The sequence below is a fragment of the Struthio camelus genome, chromosome 24 (assembly GCF_040807025.1).
Source record: "Struthio camelus isolate bStrCam1 chromosome 24, bStrCam1.hap1, whole genome shotgun sequence".
Taxonomy (NCBI): Eukaryota; Metazoa; Chordata; class Aves; order Struthioniformes; family Struthionidae; genus Struthio; species Struthio camelus.
Window position 1 is genome coordinate 4,227,602 of NC_090965.1, and position 17,313 is coordinate 4,244,914.

The following is a 17,313-nucleotide window of genomic DNA, read 5'->3' on the forward strand; positions in this document are numbered from 1 at the left end:
TAACCAAGAGGGTCTAATTAAAATACCAGCAGCCCCCCCCCCCCACACACACACCAATGTCCCGGTGCCGAAATCCGTGCGGGACGGTGGCGGCTGCCCTCTCTCGGGGGTGGGACCCCGTCTCGGGTGGGTGGGGGGGGGACGGGACAAGGTCACGTCGAGGGGGTCTCGGGGGCCACCGCTGTCCCCAGGGGCCGCCGTGCCCGCCCGCGGTGGCGAGGCGCGTCTCGGGGGCGAGCTGTCAGGCAGGACCCGGTTGCCGCGACAACCTTCCTCCTCCTCCTCCTCCTCCTCCTCCTCCTTCCGCCCCATCCTCTTCCTCGGCGCGGCTTCCGGCCTGCCTCCGCCGGGGACTTTGGTCCAGCCCCGAGTTTCCTGCAGCAATCAGCAGCCGGGGGAGGGAGCGCGGCAGCCATCGCCCGGCCGGCCGGCCCGACGCCGCCGCGATGGCCTCCGCCGCCCCGGCGCCGCGCACCAAGTCGCCCTTCAAGAAGCGGGGCAGCCTGCAGGCCGCCGGCCCCGCAGGTGAGAGCCCCCCCCCCCCCCCCCCGCCGCCCCGGGGCCCGGCGGGCTCTCGGACGCCTGGGCTCCCCCCCCTCCTCTCCCCCGACCCGCTGCTGGTGGGGGGGGGGGGTGTGAGTGTGTGTGTGGGGGCTTCCCTTAGGTGTGATGGGGCGCCCATCACCGTGGCGTCGGGGCCGCTGGGCGAGCGCGCCCCCGCGGGTCCTTCTCTCTCTCCCCCCCGCCCCCCCGCCTCCCCACCACCACCACGTCCCCGACACCGGGTTGTGCAGCCCTGCGGGGGGGTGGGGGGGGGATGCGCTGGGGCTGGCGGAGGGTGCGGGGTGCTGGGGACCGGCGGGGTGTCCCCGGCACGGGCGAGGGGGCTCTCGGGGGTGCCCTGGGGGCCCCTCGGCTGGGGACATCCTCGCCGGGTGGCGCGGGGTGCCAGCATGTCGTGGGTGGCAGCGGGTGACAGCATGGCACGGGGCGCCCCGCGTGCCCTGGGTGGCACGATGTGCTGGCATGCCGTGGGTGGCAGCGGGTGACAGCATGGCACGGGGGCGCCCCGCGTGCCCTGGGTGGCACTGGGTGCCAGCAAGTCCAAGTAGCACCCTGCGCCCCGCGTGCCCTGGGTGGCACAGGGCACCGGTGTGCGGCACAGGGTGGCACGGGGCGCCCCGTGTGCCCTGGGTGCCGCAGGGCGCCGGCACCCGTAGCACCCTGCAGGGTTGAGGCCACCGGTTTCCAGCCGCCCTCGCAGCCCGCCGGCCCGGTAATTCTCATGGGGACGCGTCCACGGGGCTCTGCCGGCGCCCCGGAGAGCGGGGGCACCCGCGGGGGCACGGGCAGCACCCACCGTCGGCCTCCAGCCCCCCGGCGTGCTGGCGCTGCAGGGAAACTGAGGCACGAGCGAGCGGGCGCTGCAGCCCGGGCCGAGGGCGTTTCGGCAGCCCCAGGCGTCACCCGTCGCCCCGCGGCCGCCCGGCCCGGCAGCAGACAGCTCCGGGCACCCAAACCCGGTGTGATTTACCCCGCTGGGGTGCCCGGCCCCGGTTTAACCCCGGGCAGCACCCAGGGCCAGCACTGCACCCAGCAGGGCGCGGAGCCCGGACGCTTGGGCCCTTTCGGCAGGTTGGGGAGGGGTCTGGGGGTGAAAGCAGGTGGGGGGCCGGGACGCCTGGGGTTGTTCCCGGCGCCGCTCCTGCCCCGGAGGGGGGTGTCGGGCGAGCTGTCACGGGGCCCCAGTTTAACCAGTTGCCCCGGTCCCCTCCAAACCCCCCACCAGTCCGTTCCGGGTGGTGGAATTTGGGGGGGGGGGGCTGGGGGTGCCGTGCACCACGCTCTGCACCTGCACTGGGGTCTCCCCTGGCCATGCACTGGTGGGGGGGATACAAGTCCCCGGACGCCTGGGCCCCCTCCTTGGGAGCAAATCCCCCCTTCTTGGCGTGGGGAGGGGCGCAGCGGCAGGGCAAAACCAGCCCCCCCCCCATAAGCTGAGAGTGACGGCAGGTCGCCCCCAGCCCTGCAGCGGGCGGGGGGGCCGCGGCCTGCCCGGCGGCTCGGCCGGGGTCTCACGGCGCTCCCTCCGTCGCGCCTTCCTCCTTCCTTTCTTCCCTCGGCTCCCCCGGCGCAGCCTTGGTACGGTCCGGGCTGCGCTGGGCGCTGCGGCGGGCGGGGGGGGCCGCACCCCCAAACCGCCCCCCCTCCGGGGCCCAGGAGCCCCCCCGGGCGCAGGTAGGAGCCGGAGATGCTCGGCCGCCCGCCGGCATCCCCTCGGCTCGGCGTTTTGGGGAGGGGGGGGGGGCGATGTGCCGGGAGGGATGGGGGGGGTATTTATTTTTTGGGGAGGGGAATATGTCGCTCTCTGCCCCCTCCCCAAATCCTGGCTTGCTGGGTGCTATGTGGTGTATTCCCCCCCCCAATGTGGGGGTCCCTTCCCCAGCTGGATGGGGGGATGCACAGCCGGGGGGTAAGGGGGGGGCAGGAGGGGCGGACGTGTGGATTGGGGGGGCTGGATGGCTGAGGGGGGTGGGCGACTGGCTGGGGGGGGGGGATTCGGGTTGGGGGGGGGGGGACGAGGTGGACCCCGGCGTCCTGACCCCCCCCCCCGATGCTGAGCCCCGGGCAGCCGGCCGTGTGTGCCCCGGCTGTGCAAGGTCCCCCCCCCCAGTCATTATATCCCCATCCCTAATGGGGTAAGAGGATGGGGTTGGGGGGGGCTCCTTAGCCCCGGGGGGGGCGCCGGCAGCTGGTTAACCCCTCGGTGGCCGGGCTGACGCGCTGCCCCCCGGTTGGCAGAGGCGCGCGCCGGGCCGGGCTCCCGGCCCCTGCAGTCGGCGCGCTCGCTGCCGGGGACCCCGCACTGCCTGAAGCACTTCCCCGTCGACCTGCGCACGTCCATGGACGGCAAGTACAAGGAGATCGCCGAGGTAGGCGGCTGCGGGGGCCGTTCCCCCCGTGCACCGAGTTTGCCAGGTTTCGGGGCGAGCCGGAGTCTCCTTGGGGCTTCGCTCCCCCCCCAACTTCCCCCGGGTTTCGGCTGCCTCCCCGTTAAAGCTGCTGGTCCTGAATCGGGACGGACGGCAGGTCCCCGAGGCCGCGGCGGTGCCCGATCGATGCCGTAACCGCGCTTCCCCCGGCGGGGGGGGGGGAGGGGGGAGCTGCGGGCGGCCGAGGCTCCGTGCCCGCTCTGCCGGCGACATCCTCCCGCGGTAGCGATGCCCCCGCTGCGGCCGTCCCGCTCGCGCCGTGGGTGCAGCCCGGCCCCGCCCCAGCCGAGGCTGAGGCCGGGCGCAACTCATCACGCGGGTGCGCGGTTGGGCCCGGCAGGAGCTGTTCTGCCGCTCGCTGGCGGAGAGTGAGATGCGGACGGCTCCCTACGAGTTCCCCGAGGAGAGCCCCATCGAGCAGCTGGAGGAGCGCCGGCAGCGCCTCGAGAGGCAGATCAGCCAGGACGTCAAGTAAGCCGGGGGTGTCCCCCCCGCCCCGTCCCTCCCTCCCCATCCCCGGGGGGCACCGCCGAGCCGGGGGCCGGCTGCCAGCCCAGCGCTGGGGGCGTCCCGCTCCCGCGGGTGCTCCCCGCCTGTGCCAGCTCTGTGTCCCCCCCCCGTCTCCCTCTCCCTCTCTCTCTCTCTCGTGGGTGTCGCGCCTGGTGTCCCTTTAGTTTTACTTTTTTTGGGTTTCCGTGTGCGTTTGTGTCGGTTTGGGCATTAACGCGGGTGTTTTCTCTCCCCCCCCGCCCCCCCCGGCCCCTGTCTGCTCCCTCCCTCCCTCGCCCCGGCGGTCCGCCTCTCCCCCCCGCCGCCGCTGCCCGTTTGCCCTCAGACTCGAGCCCGACATTTTGCTCAGAGCCAAACAGGACTTCCTGAAAATTGACAGTGCCGCGGACTTACAGTGAGTGTCCGGCTCGGTGCCGCCGGCCCCTGGGGACCGGGGACACTGGGGGGCTCGGGGACCTGCCCCCCCCCCAGGCCCAGCTCTAGCCTGGCCTCCCGCCGCCGCTCTCCAACGCCCCGAGCCGAAAGATGCCCCCCCCCCCGGCCGCGCTCGCTGGCGCCGAAGGGGTTAACGCACCCGGGGCTGCTTTTAGGGATGGGGAATTTGGGGCGCAGAGGATGGGACCCCTCTGCCCGGCTCGGCCCCCTCCCTGGCCCCCGTCCCCCTCGCCGGGCAGGGGACCGGTGCTGCGTGTCCTTCTCCCTCCTGTCTCCGCTTGGGGCACGGGGCCGGCCGGGTTCTCCGTGCCTCTTGTCTGTGTCACGAGTTATTTTGTTCTCTGTCCTTCTCTCCCTCCCACCCTCCCCCCCCCCGCAACTTTTCGTTGTGCTCATGTGGGGCTGGGGGATGAGGGGGTGACGCCAACCGGGACGTGGCATCCGGCTGCCCCACGCCCGCCGCTGGCGTCCCTGGGGCAGCCGAGACCTTCCGGCCACCGGCCCCGGGCAGGACGCAGCCCCTGGGACGGCTGCTGGCGGCCCGGGGGACGCGGGAAGGGACGTGGGACGCTCGCGGTGGGCTGCACGCGGGGTGGGCACGGTGCCCGGCTCACGGGGACCCCCGTGTGTCCGCAGGCTCTTCAAGGAGCAGAACGAGGACCTGGTGGACCATGTCCCCAAGGAGCGCGAGGCGCTGCTGGAGAGGGAGTTCCAGAGGGTCACCATCTCCGGGGAGGAGAAGTGCGGGGTGAGACGGCGCGCCGGCCCCGTGGCGTCCCCTGGCACCCCGCTTCGCACCCCGCTTTCGCTCCATGGTGTCTGGGGGGGACCGCTGCGGTGCTGACCCCCGATGGGGTCCCTGGGGCACCAAGATCCCTTGCCGGGGGAGATCCTCGTTGTGGTTCCTCAGCCCCCTGCCCATGCACCCTGGGCTCCGGGGTGCCCAGCGCCCCCTCTTTTCCCTTCCCAGGTGCCCTTCACGGACCTGCTGGATGCGGCCAAGAGCGTGGTGAAGGCGCTGTTCCTGCGCGAGAAGTACATGGGGCTGTCGCTGCAAAGCTTCTGCAAGACCACGGCTCGCTACCTGCAGGAGCTCTCCGAAAAGCCCCTGGAGACCCGGGGCTACGAGGAGGTGCCCGAGACCCCCGTGGCCGCGGGTAAGCAGAGCCACCCTGGGGACACGGAGGTGTCCCATCACGGTCGGGAGGGCTGGAGGGGGCGGCGTTGGCGGAGCGGCTCGGTGCATCCCCGCTGGCTCTCTCCCGGCCGCAGACGCCCCCGTGCACCCGCCGTTCACGGACCAGCACCCCTACGAGGCGTGGGACCCCCAGGCCATGCCGGGCGACCTTGGCTTCGGGCTCAAGATGGTGGACGGCGTGGTGCACGTCTACACCAAGCAGGATGTCACCGACAAGTGAGTGGCGGGGAGGGCGCGAGCCTGGTTCTGGCGCGCCAACTTTGCCGAGCTGGAGGGAGGGTCTGGATCAGCCCCCGGCTTTTACTCCAGGACGAACCGAGCCTGGAGGCAGCTGCCTCTGGGGAGGCGCCTGGGGGGCTGCAGTGACCCAGGGGGACGGAGGGAGCCGGGCTGGGACCCGCTTGGACCCCGTGACCGCGTGTGACCGGCCTCTGTCCCCACCGCAGGAGCACAGAGCTGGACCTGCCGTACCCCGACCTGCAGGAGTTCATCGCCGACATGAATTTCCTCATGGCTCTAATCATTAACGGGCCCATGTAAGGAGAAGTGCCGGGGTCTGTCCCCCCGTCACGGGGACGTCAAGGCGGGGACACACGGTGCTAGCGTCCGTGCATCTGTCCCGGCTGCAGCACCAGCTCTGCGCCCAGGGCTGGGACCTGCATCCGCTCGTCCTGGCAGGCACTGGCCCTCCCCAGGGCTGGTTTTCTCCTTTTTTCCCCTAAACTGATGGCCACCTTCTGCTTTGGCCAGCAAATCCTTCTGCTACCGGCGCCTGCAGTACCTGAGCTCCAAGTTCCAGATGCATGTGCTGCTCAACGAGATGAAGGAGCTGGCAGCCCAGAAGAAGGTGCCCCACCGCGACTTCTACAACATCCGCAAGGTACCTGGGGGCTTCAGCAGCAAAAGGCACACGTCCGAGGGTCCCTGGCTCGGTCAGTGCCCCGGTGGGGACGAGAGGATGGGCTCTGAGCTGAGCATCGCCCCTGCCCACGCAGGTGGACACCCACATCCACGCCTCGTCCTGCATGAACCAGAAGCATCTCCTGCGCTTCATCAAGCGGGCCATGAAGAAGCACCTGGACGAAATCGTCCATGTGGAGAAGGGCAAGGAGCAGACGCTCAAGGAAGTCTTTGAGACCATGAACCTCACTGCCTACGACCTCAGCGTGGACACGCTGGATGTCCATGCGGTACGTGAGACCCCTCCCAAGCCCTGGAGATGAGCAGGGACCCTGGCCTCTCTCCAGCCAGACTGGGGCATCTTCTCTGGGGGCTGGCCCAGTGTCAGGTCGGGCGATTTTGGGTGGCTCCAGGGTGGTGGGTGGCATCGGCTCATGTCTGCTTCTCCATGCCAGGACCGCAACACCTTCCACCGCTTCGACAAGTTCAATGCCAAGTACAACCCCATTGGTGAGTCCATCCTGCGGGAGATCTTCATCAAGACGGACAACCGCGTCTCGGGGAAGTACTTTGCCCACATCATCAAGGTGAGCAGCCCTGGGAGGTGTTTGGGGCGGCGGGCGCGCTGCACCCTGCCCCAGAGACCCCTCTGGTCCCCTTTCCTCTAATGCCCACGGCAGCTGGCAGCCCTCCGAGAGCCCCAACCCAGGGTGATGTCTCTCCACATCCCAGAGGTGATGGATGATGCTTTCCATATCTTTGGCAGGAGGTGATGTCCGACTTGGAGGAAAGCAAGTATCAGAACGCTGAGCTGCGGCTCTCCATCTACGGCCGGTCCCGCGATGAGTGGGACAAACTGGCCCGCTGGGCTGTGAACCATCGCGTTCACTCCAACAACGTCCGCTGGCTCGTGCAGGTGCCCCGGCTCTTGTGAGTACCGCGGGCATCCCCACCTTGCTCCTGGGGTGCTCATCACAGGTCGGCAGGGGCTCAGGACAGGGACGTGGGTGTGAGGGATGCCTGGTGCTGAGCAACCACTGTTGCCCTCGCAGCGATGTCTACCGGACAAAAAGGCAGCTGGCCAACTTCCAGGAGATGCTGGAGAACATCTTCCTACCCCTCTACGAGGCCACCGTCCACCCTGCCCAGCATCCGGAGCTGCACCTCTTTCTGGAGCATGTGAGCATTGACCCCTGCACCCAAGGGGCTTGGTGACCGCCAGATCTGTCCCCCAGCCTGGGTCTGCTGCGTCGTGGGGCTGGGGATGGGAGGTCTCCTGATGGAGGAGGTGACCTCAGAGCTGGCCAACGTCTTGCCCTGCAGGTGGACGGCTTCGACAGTGTTGATGATGAGTCCAAGCCGGAGCATCACATCTTCAACCTGGACAGCCCCTTGCCGGGCAACTGGGTGGAGGAGGACAACCCGCCCTACTCCTACTACCTGTACTACATGTATGCCAACATGACCGTGCTCAACCACCTCCGCCGGTAAGGTCACCTCAGGGTCCTGACCGCGTCACGGGGCGAGCGGAGGCTCCTGCGCCCCGTCCCCGCCGCTGAGCCGGCGCTCGCGCCCTCTCTGCAGGAAGCGAGGTTTCCACACCTTCGTGCTGCGGCCGCACTGCGGCGAGGCCGGCCCCATCCATCACCTCGTCTCGGGCTTCATGGTCTCGGAGAACATCTCACACGGCTTGCTGCTCCGCAAGGTGAACGGTGGCAGCTCGGGTGTGCCGTGGGGGGAAATTCGGGGCCGGTAGGTGGGTGACCGGGACCACCGCTGACCCCGCTGTGCCCGCCAGGCCCCCGTGCTGCAGTACCTCTACTACCTGGCGCAGATCGGCATCGCCATGTCCCCGCTCAGCAACAACAGCCTCTTCCTCAGCTACCACCGCAACCCGCTGCCCGAGTACCTGTCGCGGGGGCTCATGGTGTCCCTCTCCACCGACGACCCCCTCCAGTTCCACTTCACCAAGGTGAGCGATCGTGGAGGGGACAGCACGGCCACCGAAGGGCCGAAACGGCTACGGCGCAGCCCTGCGGCGACGGGACGGGGTCGGTCGTGGCCGGGAGCGAGAAGATCCCAATGAGCATGAGGGAGTGGGTGGAAGATGCTGGGGACCACCATCCTTTTTTGGGAGGTGGGGGGGTCGCAGCGGTCCTTGTTTGGAGCCGGGCGAGTGGTGCTGCCCCGACGGGGGTCGGTCCCCGCGCAGCGGGTGACCGGGGCCACCGCTGCGGCCGCGTCCCCGCAGGAGCCCCTCATGGAGGAGTACAGCATCGCCACCCAAGTGTGGAAGCTCAGCTCCTGCGACATGTGCGAGCTGGCCCGCAACAGCGTCCTCATGAGCGGCTTCTCCCATAAGGTAAGGCCACCCCTCGCCCCGGCACCCACCCCGCCGAGGGTGCCCCGGCGGGCCGGCAGGCCGCGGGAGCTCTCCTCGCCGTCCCCTTTGCTCTGCCCCAGGTGAAGAGCTACTGGCTGGGTCCCCACTACCTAAAAGAGGGGCCGGAGGGGAACGACATCCGCCGCACCAACGTCCCCGACATCCGCGTGAGCTACCGCTTCGAGACGCTGTGCCAGGAGCTGACGCTCATCACGCAGGCCGTGCAGACCGAGGAGCTGGAGCCCATCCAGGAGGAGGACGCTCTCACCATCACCTCCACCCTGGGCGCCCAGTGAGGCCCGTCCCGGGGACCCCGGCGTCGCCCGCGGGGACCCTCGCCGCCTCCCGCGCCTCGCTCCCGCGCTGCCCCTTCGCGCCCGGCGGAGGGGCCGGGGCCGCTGCCCTCGCTGCCGTCCCCGCTGTCGTGCTGCTGCCTTCGTCGTGGCGTGCGCTTTGGTCTGTTCTCCCTGGTTTTCCGTTTTCGATGGGGTTTTTTGGGTTGGTTTTTTTTGTCGTTTTTTGTTTTTAGCGGGTTTTCTTGCAGCTGTGATCCCCGCCGGGTGCGCGGGGCCTGGCAGAGGAGGTGGCGCGTGTGCCGGGGTGCCATCCGCGGGGACAACCCGGCGCCCGTGCTCGGTGCCCGGGGTGGGGGGCGGGCCGGCAAGGGGTCCTGGGGCTGCCAGGGGGACCGTCGGGGGCCGGGCGCGGGGACGTTGCAGGGTCCCCGTGCTCCGTTGCCGTCCCGCGTCCCCGTCTGCCCCCATAGACGCGGGGACAAGCTAAGCGAGCGCCCCGCGTCCCGCCTGGCCCTTCCTCCTGCCGCGGGCATCCCTCGGCCCCCGGAGCCAACGCTCCCGCCCCGCGGTCCCAACCCGGCGTCCGGCGCTGGTGCCGCTCCCAGGAAAACGGGACGGTGACCACAAAAAAAAAATAAAAAAAGGAGAGAAAAAACAAAAGCATGAGAAATAAAGGTATTTAAGTAAAACCTGTGGCCGCTGTGATGTAGGGTCCGGGCTGGGGAGGTGTCGCGGCTCTGCCAGCTGGAGGGGGGCGAGAGGCAGGGGAAACGGAGGCAGCGGGCGTCACGGGGGCTCCCGCACGTCCCCTTGGCCCTACGGTCCCGCCACGGCGGCCGGCTTTGGGACAGGCGCGCGGCCCGGGGAGGGCACCCGAAGCGGGGCGGTCCGAAGCGGGGCCCCCCCGAACTGGAAGCCGCGGAGCCCCGCTGTGCCCCCGCGGCGGCGGAGGGGTCCCGGCAGCGGGGCCGTATCCAGAGCCCCAGGGAGCGGCGCCGGGCCCCGGGCGCCGCGCTCGGCCTTGGCTCCCTGCCCGGCTCCGCGGCCCCGGGGAGGGCCGCATCCGGCGCGGGGAGGGGAAAGGGGAGGGCGCCAAGCTCGGTGCCTGGTCCCGAGAGCCGTGGGCTGTGCTGGCACATCCGGAGCTGGGCGCCGCTATGGAAGTCACCCTGGGATACTGGGACATCCGCGGGGTGAGTGCGGGGGGGACCCCTGGGTGCCGGGCGGGGAGGGGGAGCAGGGGGCAGGAGGGCGGCGGCAGCGGGGGGGGGGGGCGGTTCGAAACGAGGTTCCCGAGCGGTCGGGATGTCCCCTTCGTCCCCGCAGCTGGCCCACGCCATCCGCCTGCTGCTGGAGTACACGGGCACCCCGTACCGCGAGCGGCAGTACAAGCCCGGGCCAGGTGAGGGGGGCGCGGGGGGGGGGTGGGGGTGAGACCCCCCCCCACCGCCAAGGCCGGCGGGGCTCTTCCCGCGCCCCCGCGGCGGGTCCGAGCCGGCGGGCGCCGCTGCCGCGCCGTTCCCGCGGGCTCCGGCGGGGCCGGCGGCCGGTGCCCCCCCCGTCGCGGTGCAAAGCAGCCGCGGGGCCGGCGGCTCCCCGGGCGCGTGTTGGCAGCGGGCTGCGCAGCGCGCCCTCGACTTTGCTCCCAGCCCTTCCTTGTGGCACCGGCGCCACTGCCACCCAGCCGGACCTCGGACCCCGGCTCAACGTCCTCTTGTGCTCGCCGGCGGCGGCGAAGGGGGTGGCGGGGAGAGCGGGGCGTCCGCGTGCCCGGCGTGGGAAACGCGGGGGTTTCTGGGACAGAGCGGGACCCGCGCGGGGTGTCCCCAAAACCATCCCGGTCCTGTCACCCTGCCCGGGCCAAGATGCCGTGTATCCGAGCCCCCGGGCTGACCCCTTTCCCGCGGGGTCCGGCGCGCCGAGCCGGGGGGCGCGCAGGGACCACCGCCGCCGTGGCCGGCTGTCTGAGCGCCTCCTCCAGCTCCCGACTACGACACCAGCGACTGGACTAAGGAGAAGGAGAAGCTGGGCCTGGATTTCCCCAACGTAGGTGTGGGGGCGGCGGTGGGGAGGGGGCCGGCGGGCAGGGGGCCGGGGCGGCCGCCGGCTCACCGCCCTCGGCGTCCGCGCAGCTGCCCTACTTGATCGACGGTGCCACCAAGCTCACCCAGAGCATGGCCATCCTCCGCTACATCGCCCGCAAGCACAACCTGTGTGAGTGGTCCCGGGGGGCTGGGGTGGAGGGTTGTGGGGGGGGGTCCCGGCGTTGGGTGGTGGCAGGTGACATCTGCCCGCTCTGCAGGCGGCGAGACGGAGGAGGAGATACTCCGCACGGACCTGCTGGAGAACCAGGTCATGGATATCCGTATGGGCTTCGCCCGGCTCTGCTACGACCCCAACTTTGTGAGTACCTCCGGTCCCCCGCCGCGGCCCCGGCCCCGAGCCGGCCGGGAAGAGGGGCCGCTCCGGTGCCGTGGAGGGGGGCACCCCAATCCCCCCGGGGCGGGTCGAGCCCCGCCGCGGCCCCGTCCCAACCGGCCGCGCCGCGCAGGAGGACCTGAAGCCGGCGTACCTGGAGCAGCTGCCGGGCAAGCTGAGACAGCTGTCGAATTTCCTGGGTGCCAGGCCCTGGTTCGCGGGTGACAAGGTGGGTGCAAGGGTGCTGGGGGGGGGTGGGGGGGCAGAGGTGCCGCTGGGGCTCAGCCCACCGCTCACCCCGCTCCTTTGCAGCTCACCTACGTGGACTTCTTGGCTTACGACCTGCTGGACGTGCTGCGCATGTTCGTGCCGCGGTGCCTGGAGCAGCTGGGCAACCTGGGCGCCTTCCTGCAGCGCTTCGAGGTGAGGCGGGTGCTGCTGCTGCTGCCGGGCCGGGGCTGGAGCAGGGCAGGGATGGGGGTCGGGGCCGGGGCTGGGGTCAGGGAAGGGGGTCAGGGTTGTGGTCAGGGTCGGGGTGCAGGGGGGGACGGGGGCAGAGGGTCGGGGCCGGGGTTGGGGCTGGGGTCGGAGCTGGGGTTGGGGTCGGGGTCGGGGTCGGAGCTGGGGTTGGGGCCGGGGTCGGGGCCGGGGTCGGGGTCGGAGCTGGGGTTGGGGCCGGGGTCGGGGTTGGGGTCGGGGTTGGGGCTGGGGGCGGGGGGCTGGGGCGGGGCCAGGGTGGGGCGGGGTGGGGGGCCGGGGCGGGCTCAGGGCCGGAGCTGGGGTCGGGGGTCGGGGCCGGGGTCGGAGTTGGGGCCGGGGTCGGAGCTGAGATCGGGGTTGGGGGTCGGGCCGGGGTCGGGGCCGGGCCGGGGGCTGGGGTCGGAGCTGGGATCGGGGCGGGAGTCGGAGCTGGGGTCGGGGTCGGGGCCGGGCCGGGGTCGGGGCCGGGTCGGGGGCCGGGGTCGGGGTCGGGGCCGGGGCCGGGGTCGGAGCTGGGATCGGGGTTGGGGGTCGGGCCGGGGTCGGGGCCGGGCCGGGGGCTTGGGTCAGAGCTAGGATCGGGGCGGGGGTCGGAGCTGGGGTGGGGGCCGGGCCGGGGGCTGGGGTCGGAGCTGGGATCGGGGTCGGGGGTCGGAGCTGGGATCGGGTCGGGGGTCGGGCCGGGGTCGGGGCCGGGTCGGGGCCAGGGCCGGGGTCGGAGCTGAGATCGGGGTTGGGGGTCGGGCCGGGGTCGGGGCCGGGCCGGGGGCTGGGGTCGGAGCTGGGATCGGGGTCGGGGGTTGGGTCGGGGTCGGGGCCGGGCCGGGGGCTTGGGTCGGAGCTGGGATCGGGGCGGGGGTCGGAGCTGGGGTCGGGGCCAGGGCCGGGGCCGGGGGCTGGGGTCGGAGCTGGGATCGGGGCGGGGGTCGGAGCTGGGGTCGGGGCCAGGGCCGGGGCCGGGGGCTGGGGTCGGAGCTGGGATCGGGGTCGGGGGTCGGAGCTGGGATCGGGGTCGGGGGTCGGGCCGGGGTCGGGGCGGGGGTCGGGCCGGGGTCGGGGCCGGGCCGGGGTCGGAGCTGGGGTCGGGGCGGGGGCCGGGGTCGGGGTCGGGGCCGGGGTCGGGGTCGGGGTCGGGGCCGGGGTCGGGGCCGCGCCGGCGGCTCCGCGCCCACCGGCCGCCGGGCTGGGCTGCCGCAGGCGCTGCAGACGGTCGCCGCCTACCTGCGCTCCGGGCGCTGCCTGCGGAGCCCCGTGTTCTGGCGGACGGCTCGCTGGGGCAACGCCAAGGAGTGATGCAGCCCCCGGCCGGGGCTCCTTCCTGCTGCTTCCCCCCCGCCCCGACCCCCCCAAATCCCCGCGAAATAAAAGGCTGTTGGCATCGCGCCCCGCTGCTGCCGCCGGCGCTGCTCGGCCCGGCGCGGCCGCCCCGTCCGGCCCGCTGGGGGGGGGGGTTGGGGGGGGGCTGGGGGTCTTCTCGTGTCCCGCTGCCGCCAGGCAGAGTGGGGGGGCCCAAGGGGGGGACCTAACCCCCGCCCTCAGGATGAGGGTGACCCCCAAGCAGGCTGGGTGATCCCGGGGGGGATAGAGGATTGGGGATCGCCATGCAGAATGGGGGACCGCAGAGGGGGATACATAACCCCCAGGATTTGGGGGACCCCCCATGCAGACTGGGGCACCCTAGGATTGGGGGGATCCCCATGGAGATTTGGGGACCCAAGGGGGGACCCAGGACTCCCCAGGACTGGGGAGACTCAAGAGGAGGCCAATGCCCCCCCGGATGGGGGCCCCCATGCAGCTTGGGGGGACCCCAGGGGGTGACCTATGCCCCCCCATGATTGGGGGGGAACCCCCAATGCAGAATGAGGGACCCGGCGGGGGGACACATGACCCCAGGATTAGGGGGCTCCCCCATGCAGACTGGGGGAACCGTGACACCCCCCCCCGGATTGGGGATACTCAAGAGAGGACCGATGCACCCCCCCAGGATATGGGGGACCCCTTGCAGAATGGGGGACCCTAGGGGACCCCCAGGATTGGGGAGACTCAAGAGGAGGCCAATGCTCCCCCAGAACTGTGGGTCCCCATGCAGAATGGGGGCCCCCAAAGTGGGAAACACCCCCCTTGCGGACTGGGAGGACCCCCCCCCCCCCATGCAGACCGCGGGAACCAAATGGGGGGGGGCACGTGCCCTCCCCAAGGAAGGGGTGACCCCTATGCAGAAGAGGGGGCCCCAATGGGGACCGATGCCCCCCTACCCACCCAGGACTGGGGGGGGGGGACCCCAAGCAGCCTGGAGGGGGGGGGCTAAGGGAGGACTCACCCTCCCCAAGATTGGGGGGGTGGGGCGTGGAAGTGGGGGAGGAGCGTGCCTAGTGGGAGCATCCCACCCGCTGCGGGCGCAAGCACAACACGTCATGTCATGTCATCTCACGTCACGTCACGCCCCCGTGCCGGCGGGGGGGCGAGGCGGGGGGGGGGGAGGACGCTGCCCCTTTAAGAGCACCTCCCCCCCCCCGGCCGCGCCCCGCCCCCGGGGGGAGGGGGTAAAATCCGGGGGGGGGGGAGGAGGAAGGAGCACTGCCATCATGGCCGCCGTGCTGGGCTACTGGGACATCCGCGGCGTGAGTGGGGCCGCGGCGTGGCCCGCGGTCCCGCTTTCTTTTGGGGGGGGGGAACCCCCTTACCGGGGGGGGGCAGGACCGTGGACCCCCTTTCCTCCTCCCCTCCACGCTCCGTGGGCCCCCCCCCGTCCCGGGGGAGGTGCTCGGATCCCCCCCTCTCGGGGGGGGGGCGCGCTTTGGGGTTCCCCCCCTCCCTTTGGGGGGGGTGCTGCGGGTGGGGGTGCTCGGGGTTTGCTCCCCTCATTTCCCCCCCCCCCGTGCATGCGTGGGGGGGCTGGAGCTGTGCTATGGGGCTGGCTGCCCACCCTGGGGTGCCTCGGGGGGGCTGGGGCCGCGGCCCCCGCCCCCGGGGCGCAGGTCCCTGCAGCACCCATGGGTGCTCCCACCCTGCTGCCCCGTGCCTCAGTTTCCCCCCTGGTGAAGAGTGGGTCGGGGGCCCTTTGGGCGTGGTGGTGGTGGGGTTGGGGGCGGGGGGGGGGGGCTCAGGGGACCCGGCTGACTCGTGCCCCCAGCTCGCCCACGCCATCCGCCTGCTGCTGGAGTACACCGAGACGCCCTACGAGGACAAGCTGTACAGCTGCGGGGAAGGTGAGCGCCGGGGGGGTGAGGGGAGCCGGGGGGGGGCGCCCCACGACGGGACCCGCTCCCCCTCCGCCAGCTCCTCTCCCTCGTCGCCCAGCGGCGTCCCCCGGGCGAGTCCGGACCCCGCTGCGGCTCCTCTGCCTCCATCCCCACGTCCCTCGCGTCTATGGGGTTGCGGGGGGGGGGGCTGCGGCGGGGTGGGGGCTGGCGGCTCGTCCCCGTCCCCGCGGGCGGGGAAAATGGCTGCGTTGCTGCCCCGTCTGGCAAAGGTCCCCGCAGGTGGCTCGGAGCCAGGTTCGGCCGAGGCGGCGCTTGGGGCCCCGCCGCCGCGGGGGGTGGGTGTGGTACGAAGCTGCTGCGCTGTCCCCAGGGTGCTCCTCCTGCCCTAGGTGTCCTGGGGTCCCTGTGCGTCCCCGGTTGGGGCACTGGTGCGGGTGAACAGGTCCCCGGTGGCTGTTGTGGCCTGAGTTCTCCCGGGCCTGGTGGAGGTGGCCCCCGAGGGTGCCAGCTCTGGGGTGGGAGGTGAGCATGCCGCTGGGGGACGCGGGGTGACCCTCCTCTGCTCTCCTTCCAGCTCCCGACTATGACAAGAGCCAGTGGATCAACGAGAAGGAGAAGCTGGGCTTAGACTTCCCTAACGTAGGTGGCCTCGACGCAAGGGAGCGCTTACGGGGGTGGGTTTGGGAGCCGGCGTCCCGGGCGGGTGGAAGATGCCCTGCTGATGTGCCTGCTGTCCCCTGCAGCTGCCCTATTTCATCGACGGCAAGACCAAGCTCACCCAGAGCAATGCCATCCTCCGCTACATCGCCCGCAAGCACAAGATGTGTGAGTGCCCGGGGCTGGGGCTGGGCTAGGCTGTGACAAGGGGTGGCCCCGCATGGTGCTAACGTCTGCCTGGTCCGCAGGTGGCGAGACGGAGGAGGAGCTCGTCCGTGTGGACATGCTGGAGAACCACATCATGGACTTCCGCATGAGCCTGGTGATGGTCTGCTACAACCCTGACTTTGTGAGTACCTCTGTGCTGTGGCGCTTTGTGGTCACCTGTCCCAGCAGCACGGGGCTGCCTGTGCCCTAGGGCATGGGGCTGGATTAACCTGGGAGCATTAGGGGCCTCTTCTGGAGAAGGGGCCCTTGTCTCCTGGGGTGGTGGGGAGTGGAGTGTGGGGATTTGGGCATCCACCCCTTCTTCCTTTCCCTCTGCAGGAGAAGTTGAAGGTAGGGTACCTGGAGCAGCTGCCAGGGAAGCTGAAGCTCTTCTCCAACTTCCTGGGGGACAGAAAGTGGTTTGCAGGGGAGAAGGTATGGTCTGGACCCTGGTGGAGGGCAGCAGGGGCTGGGAAGGGGGTTTGGCCCCACAGTGCTCCTCACTGTATCGCTCCCTGCCCAGCTCACCTTTGTGGACTTCCTCATGTTCGATGTGCTGGATCAGAACCGCATATTTGAACCCAAGTGCCTGGAGCCATTCAAGAACCTGAAGGACTTCATGGACCGCTTTGGGGTGAGTTGGGTGCCCAGCCCTGTGGTGCGAGGTGCATCTGGGTCCTGCTGTGGCTGCTCTGGGGTCCCTGGAGCCACTGTCTGCACTGTCACCTGTGGGCCTTGGTCTCCATTGGATCCCCGTGGGGAAGGACCTTCTGGGGCAGGTCTGACACCCTCCAGGGTGTCAAGGCCCTCAAGCCCTCCTGGGGCAGAGGGGTGTCCCGCAAGCCCTGGTGGGAGGAGTCCTGAGTGCTCTCCTTCCTCCCCCAGGCCTTGGAGAAGGTCGCTGCCTACATGAAATCCAGCCGCTTCCTGAAGATGCCCATCAACAACAAGATGGCCAAGTGGGGCAACAAGAAGGAGTAGGGGCACAGCGCCGGCTGAGACAAGCCAGCGTCTCCTTTGCCCGTCCAGGACGGACCACCGATGGGGTCTGTAGTGGGGCTGGGCGAGCACCGCTGGGGTGAAGTGCTCTCTGGCCGTGGGGCCTGCATGGCAGCCCCCAAAAGCAATAAAATGTCTAGATGCAGCAGCTGGAATCCCTTACTGAGCGTCTGCGGGTTGGAGGGAGGGGGGGGAAGCACTCAGGATTGCCTTCCTGTGACATGGGGCAGAGGGTGGGGTGAGTGGGGACATCCCTGCCACCCAAGGGTGCCCTGGCCACCCTTTAGCTTGGTGGAGACAGGCAGGGGTTTGGGAGGGCCTGAGCAGAGCTTTGTGCTGTCCCTCCACTCCCCCTCCTTGGCGGTGAGGGGCTGTAGTCCTCTCCTTGCTCCCCAGGGACAGTGGCTCATCCTCTGCCCTGGAGCTTTCTCATTAGTGCATTCCTGCATGCTAACGAGGCGGAGCTGGCGAAGGAGCTGGCTGGGGCTTTGGTGCCCTGCCAGCAGCTGCACAGCTGGGAGCCTCCCCTGCCTGAGCCAGGGTGGGCTGGAGGCCAGCAGGGGACAATAGTGTCCCATGAGCCTGTCCCTGCTATAGACCCCCTGGGCAGGAGGGGGGTTGTTCAGATTAGGGA

The 17,313-nt window shown here is 70.9% G+C and overlaps 3 protein-coding genes across 4 annotated transcripts; all 3 read left to right on the plus strand.

Moving 5' to 3' along the window:
* Positions 1 to 353: 353 nt before the first annotated feature.
* Positions 354 to 9,404, plus strand: AMPD2 (adenosine monophosphate deaminase 2). Of its 2 annotated transcripts, XM_068918481.1 has the most exons (18): positions 354 to 525; positions 2,803 to 2,933; positions 3,334 to 3,464; positions 3,829 to 3,897; positions 4,575 to 4,686; positions 4,909 to 5,095; positions 5,211 to 5,352; positions 5,583 to 5,672; positions 5,887 to 6,016; positions 6,132 to 6,326; positions 6,492 to 6,623; positions 6,803 to 6,966; positions 7,089 to 7,215; positions 7,360 to 7,523; positions 7,621 to 7,741; positions 7,835 to 8,008; positions 8,288 to 8,398; positions 8,500 to 9,404. In XM_068918481.1, exons 1-18 carry the CDS (start codon positions 447 to 449, stop codon positions 8,713 to 8,715), a joined length of 2,475 nt encoding a protein of 824 aa, XP_068774582.1. In that variant the 5' UTR covers positions 354 to 446; the 3' UTR covers positions 8,716 to 9,404. The 2 variants fall into 2 exon arrangements, with proteins under 2 accessions (XP_068774582.1, XP_068774584.1); XM_068918483.1 differs by lacking the exon at positions 3,829 to 3,897 and having other exon boundaries at positions 372 to 525.
* A 350-nt stretch (positions 9,405 to 9,754) lies between these two features.
* LOC138062137 (glutathione S-transferase 2-like) lies at positions 9,755 to 12,997 on the plus strand. The gene is made up of 8 exons (XM_068918487.1): positions 9,755 to 9,908; positions 10,042 to 10,117; positions 10,697 to 10,761; positions 10,848 to 10,929; positions 11,018 to 11,118; positions 11,267 to 11,362; positions 11,446 to 11,556; positions 12,811 to 12,997. Exons 1-8 carry the CDS (start codon positions 9,873 to 9,875, stop codon positions 12,904 to 12,906), a joined length of 663 nt encoding a protein of 220 aa, XP_068774588.1. The 5' UTR covers positions 9,755 to 9,872; the 3' UTR covers positions 12,907 to 12,997.
* A 1,084-nt stretch (positions 12,998 to 14,081) lies between these two features.
* On the plus strand, positions 14,082 to 16,824 carry LOC104142541 (glutathione S-transferase Mu 1). The gene is made up of 8 exons (XM_068918484.1): positions 14,082 to 14,234; positions 14,747 to 14,822; positions 15,391 to 15,455; positions 15,560 to 15,641; positions 15,722 to 15,822; positions 16,020 to 16,115; positions 16,204 to 16,314; positions 16,566 to 16,824. The coding sequence occupies exons 1-8, from the start codon at positions 14,199 to 14,201 to the stop codon at positions 16,659 to 16,661; spliced, it is 663 nt and encodes a 220-aa protein (XP_068774585.1). The 5' UTR covers positions 14,082 to 14,198; the 3' UTR covers positions 16,662 to 16,824.
* The last annotated feature ends 489 nt before the right edge of the window (positions 16,825 to 17,313 follow it).